General features: G+C 26.8%; 4 protein-coding genes across 4 annotated transcripts; all 4 read right to left on the bottom strand.

Annotated features, from left to right (window-relative positions):
* Window positions 1-485: 485 nt before the first annotated feature.
* LOC145832545 (putative tRNA (uracil-O(2)-)-methyltransferase) lies at window positions 486-7,443 on the bottom strand. The gene is made up of 7 exons (XM_082939859.1): window positions 6,799-7,443; window positions 5,663-5,830; window positions 4,826-5,046; window positions 3,213-3,354; window positions 1,991-2,207; window positions 1,345-1,478; window positions 486-816 (listed from the first exon to the last, which is right to left on the bottom strand). The coding sequence occupies exons 1-7, from the start codon at window positions 7,441-7,443 to the stop codon at window positions 565-567; spliced, it is 1,779 nt and encodes a 592-aa protein (XP_082795985.1). The 3' UTR covers window positions 486-564.
* Window positions 7,444-10,210: 2,767 nt separating this feature from the next.
* On the bottom strand, window positions 10,211-11,449 carry LOC145832546 (leukocyte elastase inhibitor A-like). The gene has a single exon (XM_082939860.1). The coding sequence runs from the start codon at window positions 11,447-11,449 to the stop codon at window positions 10,211-10,213; it is 1,239 nt and encodes a 412-aa protein (XP_082795986.1).
* Window positions 11,450-13,847: 2,398 nt separating this feature from the next.
* On the bottom strand, window positions 13,848-15,086 carry LOC145832547 (leukocyte elastase inhibitor-like). The gene has a single exon (XM_082939861.1). It carries the CDS (start codon window positions 15,084-15,086, stop codon window positions 13,848-13,850), a length of 1,239 nt encoding a protein of 412 aa, XP_082795987.1.
* Window positions 15,087-16,928: 1,842 nt separating this feature from the next.
* On the bottom strand, window positions 16,929-18,767 carry LOC145831637 (serpin B6-like). The gene has a single exon (XM_082938946.1). The coding sequence runs from the start codon at window positions 18,749-18,751 to the stop codon at window positions 17,504-17,506; it is 1,248 nt and encodes a 415-aa protein (XP_082795072.1). The 5' UTR covers window positions 18,752-18,767; the 3' UTR covers window positions 16,929-17,503.
* Between the last annotated feature and the right edge of the window lie 406 nt (window positions 18,768-19,173).

The raw sequence follows: 19,173 nt of genomic DNA on the forward strand, positions 1-19,173 counted from the left end.
TTCTCAAAAAATCAATTTAAAAGTAGTAAAACTTTTTTCATTCTATGAGTGTGAGTTAAACTAAATTAAAAGGTTCAAAAAGGTTGTTGATTTACTGCAAACAGTATATATAGTATATTTTAATTTAATATATCACAATACATTTTAAAAATACCAATCATAAATTTTCATATAGTCTCTTAGTAATAAATTTAAAAACCTTCTTAACTTGCAAATCAAGATAAATAATAGAAATATTATATAATTAACTTTTTTTAATTTAAGAATTTTCCAGCAACTTATAAGGGTTTTAGTAAAAAAAATATTATTCATCGAACAATTTAAAAGAAGTAAAAAAGATTTAAACTATCAAAAATTTCTTAATTCAAAAATATAACTTATACTTCAGGTTTCAACCTTCACGAAACGGTTATTATTTCAAATTCATGGAAAAAATAAATACATACTCATTGTCTAAGTTAATTTTAGAAAGGCAATAAAAATAACATAAAACAATTTTCTGTTTTCAAACCTGCTCAAAAATAATTTCTAGAAAACTACTAAACCATCAAAACAAACAACTTTTCACATTTCCACCTTCACGGAATTCCGATCACCGGTATTCCCCTCACATGCAACCTCGCACTCATGTTTGAACGGGCAGTCCTCCGGTTTCCTGGGGCATCCGTCGGGATGGTGCGAGTCGAACCAGCACATCCTCGTCTTGAACGAAGTTTTATTCGAGGGTTTTCCCCCTTTCTTCTTCTTGCTGGTGAACTTGACGTCAGGGTCGGACCAGTCCCTGAACTGAACCGTGCCGCCCGTCACCTGGAACACCTGTTTGGATCGTGGTAGGTGTTTTCAGTCAAAAAAAATTAAGTTATACTATATAAGTACTTTACTGTTTAAAATAAATACATATAAACACAAAAAATTGTAAATAAAATTTCTTCAGCATTTGTTCTTTAGCAATCAAATTTTACTTAATTTAGTTAAATACTTTTTAGTCTTTATCAATTAATAAAATTTATTTGGAACACCTGTTTGGATCGTGGTATGTGTTTTGAGTCATAAAAAGTAAAGTAATGTATGTCTTATAAGTATGTTACTGTTTATAATAAATACATATAAACACACAAAAGATCGTTTATCAAATTTCCTTAGCTTTAAGAAAATTTTAGACAAATATTTTTTAGCTTTTATCAGTTAATATAACTTACAGCACAAATTAGTTAATTTAAAACCCTTTTTAAAAAGTAAAATTATTTTACAACATCACAAACTTTTGCGACTTTTTAAAACCACTTTGAAGTGGAAATACAAATCAAAAGTTCTCTGAACAATCCAAAAACTGTTAACAAATACCTGATGGTAATTCCTCAACAACGTTTGCAGACCACCGCATTCGTTTTTCAGTTTGTTTTTTAAATTTTTATCAAACATGTCAGCAACTTGTGAAAGTTTTAATACTCCTCCGCGCCTCCACACATATTTCGCTTCTGATGAGATTAATATCAGTTTATTTTTTAAATAAAAATTTAATATATTTACTAATTTTTAGAATTTTAGATTTTTTAAGCACTGACGAGGTATTTGACCAAAACTTAGTTTGTGAAATAAATTCTTGAAAGAATAAATTCATGTTTACTACTACTACAACTTAGTTGCATTTCATTTGATTTTTAAGTAGTTTTACTTAAAACATCAAGCTTTAATTTAGAACGGATGTTAAAGAGACCTAAAAACTTTATTATTTAAAAATTATTATTTATTTAAAAACTTCTTATACTTTTTTATGTGTTCACAAGGTTTTACCTTAAAGTTAGCTTGGATAAAACGGTTTAGAATTTTTGTTTTTTTTTTAATTATGTACTATTTCTAAAAAAAAGTTAATAAATATTAAAGGAGTAAAACAAAAACAGCATAAAGTTAAGACCAACCTCGTGTAAAAAAATTACAGTGAAACTTACAACTACTACGAACTCTTTTTTTAACTTGAACAAAAACATACTTTTGGCTTCAGTGTTTTCAAGGAGCTTCTCCGCGACCTTGTTGATAACCTCACCAGTAACGCTTCTGTCAATGTGAGTGCAGTTCTTGACCGCTTCCAATTTCTTCCTGGGCACGAACTCTTTCAGCTGCTTCTTCATTTGTATGAAGTCGTCTAGTTCGCTAAGCACCAGTTGTCTTTCAGTTGCTACTTTCTTCGGGTGGGCTATGAAACACACCTGTGAAGGGATGAGACGTTTTATGAACATAAATTATATACAAACCTACTAATAAGTTTAAGTAATCCACTAGTTTTTTTTTGATAAACTAATAAAACTATGAGATTAAACCAAGCTAGTAATCTAATAATGTTGAACAAAAAACTTTTATTACTATCTTTTTAAATAAAAAAATGCATATTGAGTTTATCTTAAATTGGTATCAAGTCTTTTATTATATTTGTCATACAATTTTGAACTCTACACTAGACATTTTATTTTTTGAATAATATCTCCAGGCCATAAAATATTTTCACCTGAAATAATTAATTATTAGATTGTTGATTGAGTTTTTAAAAAAGTTGATTAATCCAAGAACGCAGCTTAGCTAAACTGATATTATATTTTATTTTAAAAACATTTGACACCGTTTACTTTATTGACCTTTTTAATAAACATCATTTAGTGGAACGAAAACACTTGCTGAGATTTCTTAAAAACTGAGATGCACATAACAAATTACAGCAAGCTACCATTCCGCTTAGTAAATGGTGTTCTTATAATGTCAAAGTGTTATCATGCATACTTTATTAAATTAGTTAACACAAGATTTTGTAATAATATTTCATTAGGCAAACTTTAACATAACTTAGTCATTCATAGTCTAGCCCAGGGGTCGGCAAACTGCAGCCCTATAAGACAAAATCTGCGGCCCGCGAGCTCCTTTTTATCAAAAAATATACATTCTAAAAACAATAAAAGTTATATTTTTTATGATAAAATCTTACATTTAGGCTCTTAATTCAATAAATACTCTTTATTAATGGTGTAATATTACTTAATTTGTTAAATTTTTGATGATAAATAATATTTTCTACTGATTACTAGAATTTTTTTAGATAAATGCGGCCCACAAGATTTTTTTTATAAATCGCGAGTCACATAAGGCTGCTGACCAAAACATCTAGGCCTAGCCAAAACATCATTTAAAAACAGAAGAACCACCACCGACTACAACAAACCAACCCTCTTAGTGGAAGGAATTCTCATTACGTCCACGTGATATTCGTACCCGCATCTGCCAATCACCGTTGATACGTAGTCGATATATTCCTTGTATTGGGGAAGCCCCGGGTTCTTGCGCTCCCATTTACCGTACAAATCAAACCTGGGTGGTAAGAAAGTTGAGTTATTAAGAAAAAATATTATCTGTGTATTATTTAATTACAACAAAAAGGGTTTTTGAAACTAATATATTTTTAGTCTATTTTTAGTCTAGTTTTTAGTATAAAAATAAACTTTAGGTCTTAAATGGTATAATAGATGTATTGAAGAGATACTGTGATGCTACTATAAATGTGTTCTATGATTAAAAAATCTTAACTATACATAAAAGTTAGATTATATTGTATATGATATATTTTTAATTTTTATCTCAAGTTTTGTTATTTTATATGTAAAATTTTTTTAAAACTCTAGTACTCCTAGGTTTTTTAGTTGTTTTTGTTTAAAATTCCAATTTCTTTTTAATTAATTTTCAGAACCAGGTTTTTTTTTATGTTGTCAAATTCCAGGTATTTTCAGGTTTCTTGACAACAAACTAGATTTTTTTTAAATTTTTTCTTTATTATAACTAAAAGAAAAAATAGAAACATTATAAACATTTTTAAGTGGAATACTTTACTTACTCATACTTCTGACAAATAAATACTAAAAGAAAAAATCTAAATAACAACAAATTGAGTTAAAGTATAGTTTCCTAATATATAGCAAGTTAATTTATAATAAATTATCAAGTTTCAGCACAAATAAAAACATAGCAGAGTTGCCACTCTTTTAGTCAAAAATCTGTCCTGAGTCAAAAAGTATTTTCAAATCCTTGAAAAAGTTTTTTTTTAGTTTTTAAAGTTAGTAATAATCAAGTTTGTCAACAAAATTCGTTAAAAAAGAACAAAAGTTTAAAATATATCAACTAAATTTCATTCAAAAAAAAAATGTCAACAGATTTTTTTTCAATCTTAAAACTATCCAGAGTCTTTTATAACAAACAAAACTATTTTGAGTCAGCCTAAGTTCAAAAAAAATCGAATAATCCAAAGTTATCTTTATTGTGTTGCAACCCTGATATAGGTAATGCAAAAATATGATATTGCTCTTAAAACAAATTTAAATGCATCTTGATGTCATCTATTATAGGAAAGTTAGAAAATTTTATAAAAATATAACTATGATAATTAGTTTTAATTTAAATTGGTATTAAATTTTTGAGTTGCTTTTTACTACATATACAAAAACATAGTTTGTAAACTTATTTATTTCAAAAACTAAGTAATTAGACTTATAAAGTTACTCGATAAACATTTTTCAACCTTATGTAACTTTTAACAACTATTTTAAGTCTTTGTAGATTATTAGTCACATGTACTTCTAAAACAATTGTCTATTTTTAAATCCAAATAAATTACATATTCAATCCACAAATCTTAAAAAGCTAGCTACATCTCAAAGTTTATACGGAACTTTTTAAAAGTAAAAAAAAATACATTTTATTATCTATATGAAACATATGACTTCCAATTATTCATGGATATAAACAAAAAATATAATAAAAAAAAAAAAATGTATATAATAATTCTCACCTGCAACAGGGTAGCAACCATATGTTAGGGGGTTTCCCACACTTGGCAGCCATTATGGGTATCCACGGGGTGAGCTCGTCGCAGTGGTTACCTAGCAACCACGTGGCTCCCTCCAGTGGCGACAGGTTGTCAGGAGTGACGCAGAACTCCATGAGTTTCGTTGAAGGGGGATACTTGGCCCACACCTTGCGCGCCCTCAAGTCGAGACCAGTGCCCCGGTGCTGAAGGGAATAGAATTAGTAGGGGAAGTATTCATTGGGGATCATAAATATAATTGAGTAAATATAAACTGTAGATATAGTTCCTACGAGTTGTAATTCATAATTAGATTAAATTGATATGTTAGGGGAATTAAATAAGGTTTCAAATCAGAAGTTTAGTTTTATTAATTATTTATTAACTAGTTTTCAGAATAACTCCTACAGAGTTTCCAATCATTTATTTTTAAATCTTATATGAAACCAAGAACTGATACTCAGGTGTTAATATTTTTAATCTGAACAGTTTTAAATAAAGTTAATCCTTTTAACATTAAAAATAGTATCTTTTTTTTATTTACTTAACGAGCCTGAGTCTTTTGGCAGTTAGTGAGATAGCAGTAAATGTTAACTTAAATATCTACACAAGTTTTGAAAACCTTTATTTTTGTATAAACGGTTAGAAATTATTTTACATATGAATGTAATTATTTGAAAAATACTTGAAAATAAATTTTTATTACAATACATTAAAATACATTTGAACTTGTTTATTAAACTTAAACATTTTTATGAGTATTAAGGTTATGTACAAGTTATGAAGTATTTTTGAGATAACTATATTTGTTGTAACCCTTACCCCTTCACAAGTAAGGAAATGTGTAAGTAGTCCGTTGCCACAACCGATATCAACAAACTTCTGTTGATTGTTATCACCATGGTAACTGTTCCAATATACCAGCAGGTAGGTTGCTATGGCAACATCTTCCATCACGTACTTCTGAGGATCTGTCACTTCCTCCCATTCCTTGGAAGAAAATTTAATTTAAATAAACATCATTTAATCGACATAAGAAGATTTTTTGGATGGAAAAAACTATAATGGAAAGTTCTTAAATAATATTTAATAATTAGAAATTTAAAGAGTACTCTTTGTTTATTAAACTAACACATGGTTATGTGTGTTAACAAGTTAATACACTTTAACGGAGCTATGAAAATTGAAAAAATACTTGTTTCGCTAAGGTATTTATTAACAAAAGATTTACTTTAAATTTAGAATAGTAAAATAATATTTATTAATTTCTAACACTGTGAAAAGCCTGAGAAAACCAATTTATACTCTTATTTAAGGTACAAATAAATCAAAGTATTTTCTACAACGTTCCTAACTTTGGCTGAAACTTTGATATAGTTTTAAATAACTTTCTGGATTTTAAACTAATTTATAGTACTTCCACTTTTAAAAGAACAAATTTTTTCATACTTTATGAATCTTTACCAATTTTCAATATATACATTTTTTTATTCAAACTAGAAAACTTACATCAACTTATTAAATAATAGTTGTGCAAAAATTTCAAACCTAAACTTTAAAGAAAACTCAGTATAACATGTATGGTACACATTTAAAAAAAAAACTACTAAGTCAACACTAAGATACTTTAATTTTGTTAATTTAAAAACTATGTTATTAACATATTTAATTGAGAATTCAAAACTTTTTACAACTATCTTCAGCTACAAACATAAAAAAATAGAAAACAGTATTGCTTTTATTTGAAGGAAAAACCCAATATTGTAAAAATTAAAAATAAAACTATCATACTTTTTACAAATAATAGTGATCAAATTTTTTTTAAAAGTTTTATGTAACATTTTCAAATATAAACTATAAAAATATCTTAAGCTATTTTGCTTAAAACAGTTGTTCTGTAAACAAACATTGAAGTTTTAACTTTAGTTACTTTTATAAATTCAATACAAACAACAAACCTCAGCTATTTTCTTCCCGTACTTCTCTTTCAGCTCCTCGTACATGACCGCGTAGTTTTCTCTGTCAATAAGCGAGTGTGAAACCGGAAACCCCTGGCTGGATGCGGAACAGTCGCTGGTCCATTTACTGATGCTGTCCAGCAAGTTTTCCTTCAACCAGTCATACGTTGGGTGGCAAAAACTTTTGGACGAGCTTTCTTTGCTTGCAACTCTGGTGTAGAGAACGATGCGGTCTTTTTGATCATTAGAGCTTTCCAGTTTCAACGCGTACGACGTTTCGTCTTCATTTAAAGTGCGGTCGGCGTTTAGCGGGTAGAAAGCAAACAGGTTGTTCGACTTGTCACGCACTATGAGCTCGAAGCTGGTGCCGTAAAACTTGCTCCTTCTGGGAACAAACTTTCGAAGTTGAAGTTCGTAATTCGAGCTGTCACTTAAACCTCCATTTTTATTGTGGCTTACACCTGCGGTCAGTCTAACGAAACTTTCATTGACTTTTTCAATTTTGCTGCACTTTGCGCAGCTGACCGGCTTGAAGCAGATGTTGGGACGGTCTATCCAGACCGCCACGCTCGAGTTGAACGCTTCCAGCGTGATCTCACCCTCGTAAAATTTCTCTTCCTTCCATGTAACCGGTGTGTTTACCATTTTATAAAAATGCTGTTAATAACAATTGTTAGTTGCTAATAATTTGACTTAAACTTGTAGTTGACTTCTACAAAACAGTAAGAAAGTAAATTTAAGTGGTATTTCAAAACAAAAGTGTTATTCACTAGAGACAATAATAAAGCTATTTTAGTTTTACCTATCAAGTAATATATATATATATAATTAAATCAAATATGGTATAATATATATTTACTTATAAGCTTAAATAACATGCATAATTTAAGATGAATTTTATGTTAGTATGAATGTTGTCAAGATTTAAAATATTGTATAAAAAACAGAAGTATACACTACAGTACACAAACTTTAAAGTTAATAATATAAATTTCAATTATTTTAATAAACTTAAAATACATTCAACTACTAATGGCTGGAAATATTTAACTTGATTAAAATAACCTACACAAAACTACTTACTTATTTATCTTTAAAAACCATTCAAATATCAAGGTAAAATTGGGGTCAAAAACTTGTTTTTTAAAATATAACTTTGGTTCTTATAAAAATGTTTAGAGTATGAAACTAAAGGTATTGATTAGAAAAGTCTTATTAATCTTTTGAAATAAAATCAAATTTGTAAAAAAAATTTGATACAAACATAAAGGCTGAACTTTATTAAAAAAAGGAATTTTCATCAAAAAATTATCTACTTAATTTATTTCAAACTTTTGTAAAACTTTTCTTGACCAGTTTAAAAGAAATTCCATAGTGCAATTTAAAAAAAATATCAAATAAGTAATCAGTTTAAAGCAGAAGGTTTTCAAAAAGTTATAGAAAATCTTTTAACTATGCAATATGTCTTTAAAATCATTTACTAATAAACTATATATTACAAAAAAAAAAAGAAAATACAGACTTTAAGTAAAATAGTTTTATTTTGCTTTTTTAGTATGTGCAATATAAATTGAACCTACTAACTGGCTAGCTTTGATTCGTCTCAAAATTAACTTTGAATTTCGTACAGCAGTAAAAAGTTCCCGATAGGCAATATAAAGTCATACAAAACTAAACCATTTTATTAATAACGAAAAATGGTCCCCCTATGGCAAAAACCAGTATTTTTTTTTTTGGTTTTTCAAAAGCACTTTTTTTTATATATGAAAAATGGGTTATGATTAACTTTAGGTGGGCACCAATATCGAAGTGTAATTTAATATACATGAATTTTTAAGCTTTATTTTGAATGTTTTTTAGTTTTATTTTGAAAAAAACTACATAATCAGGGCTTCGCCCTGCTTATGTACTTATACTACTGAATGATATTTTAGGTGACTCTTCAACTGTATATAACAGTGTCATTTAAACAATGCGACTTTTAAACTATTTCTAATCTTTTATAATATGGTTTATGTAGGTTACATATCGCTGAGAATTAATTATCAAATTTAAGTCGGTTTTTAGGTCTTATTTAACTCTAACGATAGTGTCATTTAAACTAAGTGTCATTTCAAATTATATTTTACATTAATAGATAAATTGATTGTTTTCGTTCTTTTCAATAATTCTAACATGAGAAAACTAAAGATATTTTATAATAATTTTTTTTTGTAATATTATAAAAGCATAGATTTTTAAAATACTTGAAAATCAGTAGGGCGAAACCCTGATTATGATGTAGTTATTTTCAAAATAAAACTAAAAATTATTTAAAATAAAGCTGAAAAATTCCTGTATATTAAATAACACATCGATATTGGTGCCCACCTAAAGTTAATCATAACCGAAAAATGTTCTACAAAATACAAAGGAAATGGCAGTAAAGCTTATTATGCTGGTGCTGCAATCTGATTGGTTTATAGAAATATTACAAATAAAGTTTTTTTTTTATTTTACAACAAATGTACCTTTAAAAAGACATATAAAATATTATACAAATAGCAACTAAGTGTTCTCAAACTTAATAGTGGCTCAAAAAATTACCTATTTTGTTTCCATAATATGAGTATACATTTCACAATTACCTATGGCAATATTCAGCTTTCATTTTATAAAATTTAGTGATTTAATGCTACAAATGATTTTGAAACTAATTAAATGATTTTTAAAACTAATTAAATGATTATGGACATAGAAAATGCAGTTTTATTAAACTTAATTAGTAAAAAAATAACGATGTATGCTTTGTAACATAAATTTACAAACATAGGTTAAACTAAGTCACTAGACTGCTAATTGTAATTAATATTTTTTTTCAAAGCATCTGGTGTCAAAATATACTCATAAAATTATTATATTACAGAATGAATAAATAAGCTTAACTTTAAAATACATTAAATATAAAAACTTTAAAATACTATGTTAAAGTATAGTTACAAGAGTGTTTTTCCACAACGAAATAAAACTTACACAAAAAACAACTTTAAAATTGAAAGTCAACCTATATACCTTAATTGAATCACAATTAAAAACTGAGTGCAAAACTAAAAACTAAAATTGTAATATGCTACCATAACTAACTTATCAAATTCAAAAACAACTTCTCTGAAAGTTATTTTTTTACATATAATCAGCTTCAGGGTCAGTTAGTTAAGGTATACTCAATAATAGTTTAAAATTAAACGGTTATTAAACAGAAACCATATATGTATATTAATAAAAATTGCAAAGCTGTACATTTAAAATTTATAGAAAGAGTTATAAAAAACAAACATAATGACTAGTTATCGTTTTCAAAACACAAACTAATAAAATAAAAAAAGTATACCAAGATTAGCCATAACATTTCCAAGTTTTAGTTTTGTTGTTTTCAAAGAGAATTTATTTTTCCCATAAAAAGTGTTTGCTGTTTGTGCTGAATAAGCACCATAAACGGATGATCAACTATAAATGGATGATCTTCATTATAATAAGCACATTGCAATTCATATTCAACACCAGTGGCTGCAGCAGCTATAGTTCCCTTTTCATTAACTTCAATAAAAGCTTTGTGGACAGCTTTAGATACAAACACTGGATCAGAAGACATTTCACTGAAATTTGCAGAATTTTCATCAAAAGCATCTTTAATTCCAAGCAACTTAAATATTTCATTTAGATCAATTTCATAATCAAGCTTGAACTTTGGAATTTTCAAGTTTAAACCTCTGCTTCTAAAACAATTTTTTTCTGTGAGGCTTTTAATTGTTTCAGCATCTAGACTTTTGGCAACTTCATCAAGACCAAATTTTTCATCTGGTAAAATAATAAGCATGTAAAAGTCAGCAGGTAACATATAATTGTCTGGCATGTATTGAAGTTTGACACATTGAAATTTCCTTTCAGTGTCATGTTTCCAACTAAAACTTTTTTTTGCACACATCATTTTAACAACTGTGATTGAACTGTTTGAACAGTTGAAGTTTCCATTTACAGTTTTAAAACTATTAAATCTTTTGACCCAGTCACCTTCAAAATAAATGCAACTGACTAAAACACATACAGTTCGTGGATCTATGATTTTGAATAAATCTTTTATTTTTTCATTGGTTTTAGTTTCCACCCATTTGTTAACTACATTTTTAGATTCCTCTGTGTTATTCTTAAAGTCCAAACCATTCACTTCACAATCAAAAGCACTTTTCATTTCCTCCAGATATTTTTCTAACAAGTTGAAAGATTTATCTGGAAATACAGAATTTGCAAGCTTTATACATTTAATAGTTTTGCCTGAAGCAAGACTCAGCATAACGTTAAGGTTTTTGAGGTCTTGCAAAAAACCTTCACTTTTAACAAACCCTAAAGTTTTTTCGATTTGTTGTTTTGTATACCCATCCGATCCTATGAGTAGCATTGAAAGAGCAGTTGAAATACTCAGTGGAGAGAAGAAAATGTTTTCGTGCTCCTTTGAAACTTCACATATCTTTTGAAATAGATCTTGATTAAATCTATACAAATCTATACTTTTGTGATTGTTTAGGTTATACAGTTCCATATCTCTTTTGTATTTTAAGCAATCTGCTTCGCATTTTTTTCGATAATTTAATATTTTTAATTGCTGTTCTTCCATTTCTCTATGAAAGTTTGAAAAAGATGAATTTATTTTTAATTACTCATGTATGTTCTGTAAAAGTTAAAGTATTAAATAAATAAAATAGTAAAGCTTCTATTTTCACTTATACAAGAAAATTTTTAAGTATTATAAAAACAATGTAAAAACTATTAGATAATAACTTTTTCACTGTTTATTAATAAGTAAAAATTTTAAAAGGACATATCTGTCATTTAAGGTATACAAAGACTATACTATACTTGAAAAAAGTTGTTATACCTGTTTTTAAAACTTTTTTTGAAAAGCAAATTTTTTTTCAGATGTTAGTAAATAAATAGTATATTAGTATGAAACAAATAGTAATGTTACATGCATTTAAATTTTAAATGTTCAAAAACTCACTGCTGAAAAAATATTTGTTTAACTTACACCAAAACTACTACTTAACTCAGAGAGAATGCGGACAGTTTTACTATTAACAAAATTACAGGTATTTAAATAACTTTGTAATGTTGCTTTAATACCAACTTAAAACACTTAATCTAAGGCTTGAAATAATAAAAAGTTCATTACATGATTATAACAATTACACCATCTTAATGAGATTAATAACAAATAGACTACTTATTGTTTTCGGCAGTATGTTATCTTACTTTGTCAAACTTAGTAAAACATGATTACTTAGTTAAGTTAAAGAATGATATATAAATAAAAAATGATTTTATAAAAATTCTATCAATCTATTAAAAAAAAATATAAACTGATACAAAAAAAAATTATAATACTGCCAATAGGTCTCTTTTTAAGGATTAAAAATTATTCTGAATAGACAATTAAGTCGCAATCTTGCTTATTATGCTGGTCATAAAGCTGCTAAAGATTTTTGGAATTTAATTTCCAGGTTTTCTAATTATCTTTCCAGAGTAGTTCAAGTATAAAAACATTGAAAAGATGCTTTAATATTAATTTAATGTGTGTTGTAATAAATAAAATTCTAAGTGATACAAAAAAAATATTGGATATGGTATATCTTTGTACTTAATTAAAATTTCATCATTTTAAATTTAAAGTTGTTATAAACTCCAGCTTTATCCAGAGATCTAGGTTTTTTGGCAAATCTATGGTGGTGAAATCTGATTGGTTTTAAATATAGAATGTTGTTTCTCTATTTACACAGAAGTCATAAGTATAAAAGAATTAAAAACTGAAAATTATGGCAATAATTGATCTTTAAGGTTTTAATTTTAATTTATTTGATATTACAAATGACTAAAATACTTAAATACTGTTGATGGATGTTAAATACAGCTTATACAAACTATTTATAAAAACAGAAATTCTTTAACTGAGTTACAGTAAGACTCTGCACTTTTACTAATTAAAGAAAAGTTTAAGTCTTATCTAAGTGACAAAATGCAAAGACTTTTTTTAATACATTATGCACAACTAATCTCAAATATGTATCATTTTTATAAATTTTTTAAAATTCATATTTAATCAGTGCTATTTCAAAAAGTAGTCAATTTAAGGACATAAGGGGGATCCGGCATTTTTTATCTGAAATAACATTGGGTATTATATGAAAGATTGAAGTACAAACTACAAGCCAGTTTTTATAGAATTAAAAAATATAATCTAAATTTTTAGATATTTTTAATTTTAAATAAAAATTTATGATACAAAAGTATGAACCTCAAATTTTTAGGGGTCAATTTTCTCAGAAATTTAAAAATATACTAAAAATTTATCTTCTCCTTCATTTCTTGAGCTAGAGACCTCACTTTCAGAAAACGTTCATTTTATAGTTTAGGAGACTTTGAATGTTGAAATTTAAAAAATGATGAAAAATAAACATTTTAGATTAAAAAAAAAAATGTTTTTTTTTTATTAAAATTTTATTTTTTGAATTTATGAAAATTCCTGCATTCCTGCATTCAATCAAAAAGTAAAAAAATTAAATAGCAGAGTTTTAATGTAACCTTGACTGGATTTGATAAAATAGCCTGGATTATACTTAAAATTATTTTCCATTATCCTAATTATTGTAATTAAAAAAATAAAAACTAAAGCACAACTAAAACTTCAGATACACAACTAAACTATTGAATATATTGACATTTCTCATGGTACAGTTGTCTATACAATCTTTAACATAAATGGTTTATTACTAAAAGTCACCTCAACAATAATTGAACAGACATCAATTATTTAAAACCAGAACAAAATTCATTTATGGCATAAAATGTTATAAAAATTGTGTTATTCAAAATAATAAACATTTAAAAAAAGATATAATAGAAAAAGCATACAAATAGTTTCAAAACTTAGTAAATAGTATTTTTTTAAGACCAACTAATAAAATCAAAAGTATACTTTGATCAGCAATAATATCAACAAGTTTACAGTTTTGTTGTTTTCAAAGTGAATTTATTTTTCCCATAAAAAGTGTTTGCTGTTTGTGCTGAATAAGCACCATAAACGGATGATCAACAATAAATGGATGATATACATTATTACGACGACGAGCACAGAGAGCTACAAGTTCTGTATAAGTTGCTGCAGCAGCTATAGTGCCATTTTCATCAACTTCAACAAAAGCTTTGTGGACAGCTTTAGATACAAAAAGTGGATCAGATGACATTTCACTGAAATTCGCAGAATTTTTATCAAATGCATCTGTAACTCCTAGCAAATTAAATATTTCATTTAGATTAATTTCATAATCAAGCTTGAACTTTGGAAATTTCAAGTCCAAACTTCTGCTTTTAAAACACTGTTTTTCTGTTAGGCTTTTAATTGTTTCAGCATCTAAACATTTAGCTACTTCATCAATACCAAATTTATCATCTGGTAAAATAATAAGCATGTAAAAGTCAGCAGGTAACATACGACTGTGTGGCTTGTATGAAAGTTTGACACACTGAAACTTCCTTTCAGTATCACGTTTCCAACTAAAACTTTTTTTTGCACACATCATTTTAACAACTGTAACTGAATTATTTGAACAGTTGAAGTTTCCATTTAAAGTTTTAAAACTATTAAAATTTTGAACCCAGTCACCTTCAAAATAAATACAACTGACTAATATGCATACAGTTCGTGGGTCTATGCTTTTGAATAAATCTTTTATTTTTTCATTTGTTTTAGTTTCAACCCATTTGTTAATTTCATTTTTAGATTTCTCTGCATTATCCTTAAAGTCCAAACCATTCACTTCACAATCAAAAGCACTTTTCATTTCTTCCAGGTATTTTTCTAGCAAGTTGATAGATTTATCTGGAAATACAGAATTGGCAAGCTTAATACATTTGATAGTTTTCCCAGATGCGAACCTCAGCATGTCATTGAGGTTTTTGAGATCTTGCAAAAAACTTTCATTTTTAACAAACCCTAATGTTTTTTCAATTTGTTGTTTTGTGTACCCATCCGATCCTATGAGTAGCATTGAAAGAGCAGTTGAAATACTCAGTGGTGAAAAGAAAACGTTTTCGTGTTCCTTTGAAACTTCACATATCTTTTGAAAGAGATCCTGATTAAATCTATACAAATCTATACTTTTGTGATTGTTTAGGTTATATAGTTCCATATCTCTTTTGTATTTTAAGCGTGCTAATTCGTGTTTTCTTTGAAATTCTTCTAGTTTCTTTTCTTCCATTTTTCTTTATAAGTTTGAAAAATGTGAGTTTAACTATGATTACTCAAGTCTATCCTGTAAAAGTGAAGTGTAAATATGAAAACAATATTTAATTTATAAGCATTAAAAGATCTTCTTATATTATTCAAAGAGGGGCTATATATTTATACAAGAAAACTTTTAATTCCATAAATCGTTATAAAAGCAAATTCAAAATTGGCAGATAATAACTTTCTCTTTTTAAAGATTAATATGTATAAATTTTATAGAGTACATATGTCTTTATTAAGAAGTCATAAGATTAAGATTTATAAAGTCATAAAAAGAACTCGTAAAAAACATGTGGTTATACTTGTTTTTTAGTCTTTATTATAAATTTTTTTTTTCTGAAATCAAATAAAAAATTAATATATTAGTACATAACAAATAGAAGTGCTGCATTCTTTTAAACCAAATAAACTTTTGAAATTTTATCATTTCTGCTAAACAAATGATTGTTTAACTTACACCAAAACTACGACTTAACTTAAGAGAGAATGCCAACTGTTTTACTATTAACAAAATTATATTTTCCTTAAGTATTTAAATAACTTGGATATGTTGCTTTACAAACAACTTGAATCTTTATTTTAGACTTGAAATAAACAAAGTTCATTACATGATTATAACGCTCCGAAACAATTATTCATAAACAAAACCCTTTTATGGTTTTTGATCTTATTTTATATAGTTTTTACTAAGGTACAAGATGCTTTTACAGATTTAAAAATTCAAAATATTTTTTGAGATATAGCCCTTCAAAGTTGGAGCCAACAATAGGTTCCTTATGGGAGGGGCAAACTAAAACGGCAAAAATAGACTATTTTACTAAAAATCTATCTTCTCCTACGTTTTTTTAGATAACTTCCTCAAACTTTCAGGAAATGTTCCTTGATATATTTAAAAAATTCTGTCGGAAGGAATTTAAAAAAAAAATTTAAATAAAAATTTTATATAAAAAATAAACAAAAAGAAACAGTTCATTATTTGTTTTTTTGTTATAAAATATTTATTTTTTAGTTTTTCTAAATTCTGTTTCAAAGAATTTTCTAAATACTGCAAGGAACGTTTCCTGAAAATTTGAGGTAGTTATCTCAAAAAACATAGGAGATAAATTTTTAGTAAAATAGTCTATTTTTGCCGTTTTAGTTTGCGCCTCCCATAAGGAACCTATTGTTGGCTCCAACTTTGACCGGCTATATCTCAAAAATTATTTTGAATTTTTGAAGTCTGTAAAAAGCATTATGTAGCTTAGTAAAAACTATATAATAGGATCAAAAACCAAAAAAGGGTGTTTACCCCACCTATGCCCTTAATACTAATTAAATTGTGTTTTGTAATTATTAAAATTATAAATGATACAAAAAATATTGGACAATTTATATTTTTTGTACTTGATTAAAAATTAAACTTTTCAAATTTAATGTAGTTAAAATTCTTGACTTTTCCAGGATTATAAGTACTTTGGCAAATCTATGGTGGTGACTTTTTCTAGTTTTAAATAAAGAAACTTGTTTTCGTGTTTTTATTGCATGACATTTAACATTTTTTTTTAATTCATTAAGATAAAGTTACTACATACTGAAATTACAGCAATAACTATTGATGTTTTAATAATTATTTAATGCTATAAATGATTACAATACTTAGATGCTGTTGTCGGATGGTACAGATTATCCAACCAGCTATAAAAACAGAAAAATTTAGACCAAGTTTAAGTATGACTCGGCACTTTTACTAATAAAGTATTGTAATTAATTTTTTTTTTTTAAATAAATGACAAAATGAAAACATTATTTTTTATTATGAAATGTACTACTTAATATGCCTTATAAATGTATCATCTTAATAATGCTTTCAAAAAGAATTTTTTAACTAGTGCTTTTACAAACCGTTGTCAATTTAACTCCTGAATAGGCTTTTATATATAAATGTTACAACAAATGGCGGAGTTTTAATGTAATTAGACTTTTTATAATCTTTTAAAAATTAGTCAACCTAATTATTGTAATTAAGAAATATAAAAAACAAAGTCATAATTAAAAACTACTTTTACATTGTATTAACAAAACTTAACTGTTCAATATAAATTATAATTCTTATGGTATAGTATATTGTACAAATGTTCAACATCGAGGGTTTATTACTTTAAGTCAACTCAACAATTATTAAACAGAGGGCTGTTATTTGAAACCTCAACAAAAACCATATTTTACAGAAAAAGCAACATAAGATTTCAGACAACTGGATTATTCAAAAATGATGACAACCTTTAATATGATAAAGCAAACAAAAAGATTCAAAAATTAGTAATTAGTATTTTCAAAAGACCAACTAATAAAAACAAAAAAGTGTATCACAATTAGCCATAATATTAACAAGCTTCAGTTTTGTTGTTTTCAAAGTGAATTTATTTTTCCCATAAACAGTGTCTGCTGTTTGTGCTGAATGAGAAACATAAACGGATGATCAACTATAAATGGATGATCTTTATTAAAACGAGCACAATGATTTTCAAATTCAACACCAGTGGCTGCAGCAGCTATAGTTCCCTTTTCATTGACTTCAATAAAAGCTTTGTGGACAGCTTTAGATACATGTAGTGGATCAGAAGACATTTCACTGAAATTTGCAGAATTTTCATCAAAAGCATCTGTCATTCCTAGCAAATTAAATGTCTCATTTAGATCAATTTCGTATTCAAGTTTGAACTTTGGAACTTTCAAGTCTAAGCTTCTGCTACTATAACAATTTTTTTCTGTGAGACTTTTAATTGTTTCAGCATCTAGACTTTTAGCTACTTCATCAAGACCAAATCTTTCATCTGGTAAAATAATAAGCATGTAAAAGTCAGCAGGTAACATATGATTGTCTGGCATGTATGGAAGTTTGACACATTGAAATTTTCTTTCAATATCATGTTTCCAACTAAAACTTTCTTTTGCACACATCATTTTAACAACTGAAACTGAATTGTTTGACAAGTGAAAATTTCCATTTACAGTTTTATAACTTTTAAATCTTTTAACCCAGTCACCTTCAAAATAAATGCAACTGACTAATATACATACAGTTCGTGGATCTATGCTTTTGAATAAATCTTTAATTTTTTCATTGGTTTTAGTTTCCACCCATTTGTTAACTACATTTTTAGATTCCTCTGTGTTATTCTTAAAGTCCAAACCATTCACTTCGCAATTAAAAGCACTTATCATTTCCTCCAGATATTTTTCTAATAAGTTAATAGATTTATCTGGAAATACAGAATTTGCAAGCTTAATACTTTTGATAGTTTTCCCAGATGCAAACTTCAGCATGTCATTAAGGTTTTTGAGATCTTGCAAAAAACCTTCATTTTTAACAAACCCTAATGTTTTTTCAATTTGTTGTTTTGTGTACCCATCCGATCCTATAAGTAGCATTGAAAGAGCAGTTGAAATACTCAGTGGTGAAAAGAAAACGTTTTCGTGTTCCTCAGAAATTTCGCATATCTTTTGAAAGAGATCTTGATTAAATCTATACAAATCTATACTACTGTGGTTGTTTAGGTTGTATAGTTCCATATCTCTTTTGTAATTTGAGCGATCCAATTCACACTTTTTTTCGTATTGTAATTCTTCTAAATGAAGTTTTTCAACAAAGTCCATTTTTAATTACTCTAGCCTATCCTGTAAAATTAAAGTATTAAATTTTGAAACAATAGTTATGTTTCATTAAGCATTATAAAGATCTTGTTAACTTTTTTCACTATAGAGGCTCTTAATTTTCCAAAAAAAGTTTTGGTTTTAGTTCTATAAATTTCAATAAAAGCAATGTAAACCTAGTAAATATACTTTTTTAATAAAAATTATAAAGTATGTTTTTGGTAGAGCATACATGTATATATAAAGATAATTAAAAAAAAGTAATATATTTATGATAAATTGTAAGTAAATAAAATTATTTTATTATTTCAGAAATAGTGGTGTTGTGTTGATTTTTTAACCGTAACAACTTATAATTGTTTAACAAAATCTTATCACTTATGCTGAGAAATTTTTGTTCAATTTACACAAAAATTACTATTTGT

The sequence above is a fragment of the Thalia democratica genome, chromosome 3 (assembly GCF_965202585.1).
Source record: "Thalia democratica chromosome 3, ktThaDemo2.hap1.1, whole genome shotgun sequence".
NCBI classification, from domain to species: domain Eukaryota; kingdom Metazoa; phylum Chordata; class Thaliacea; order Salpida; family Salpidae; genus Thalia; species Thalia democratica.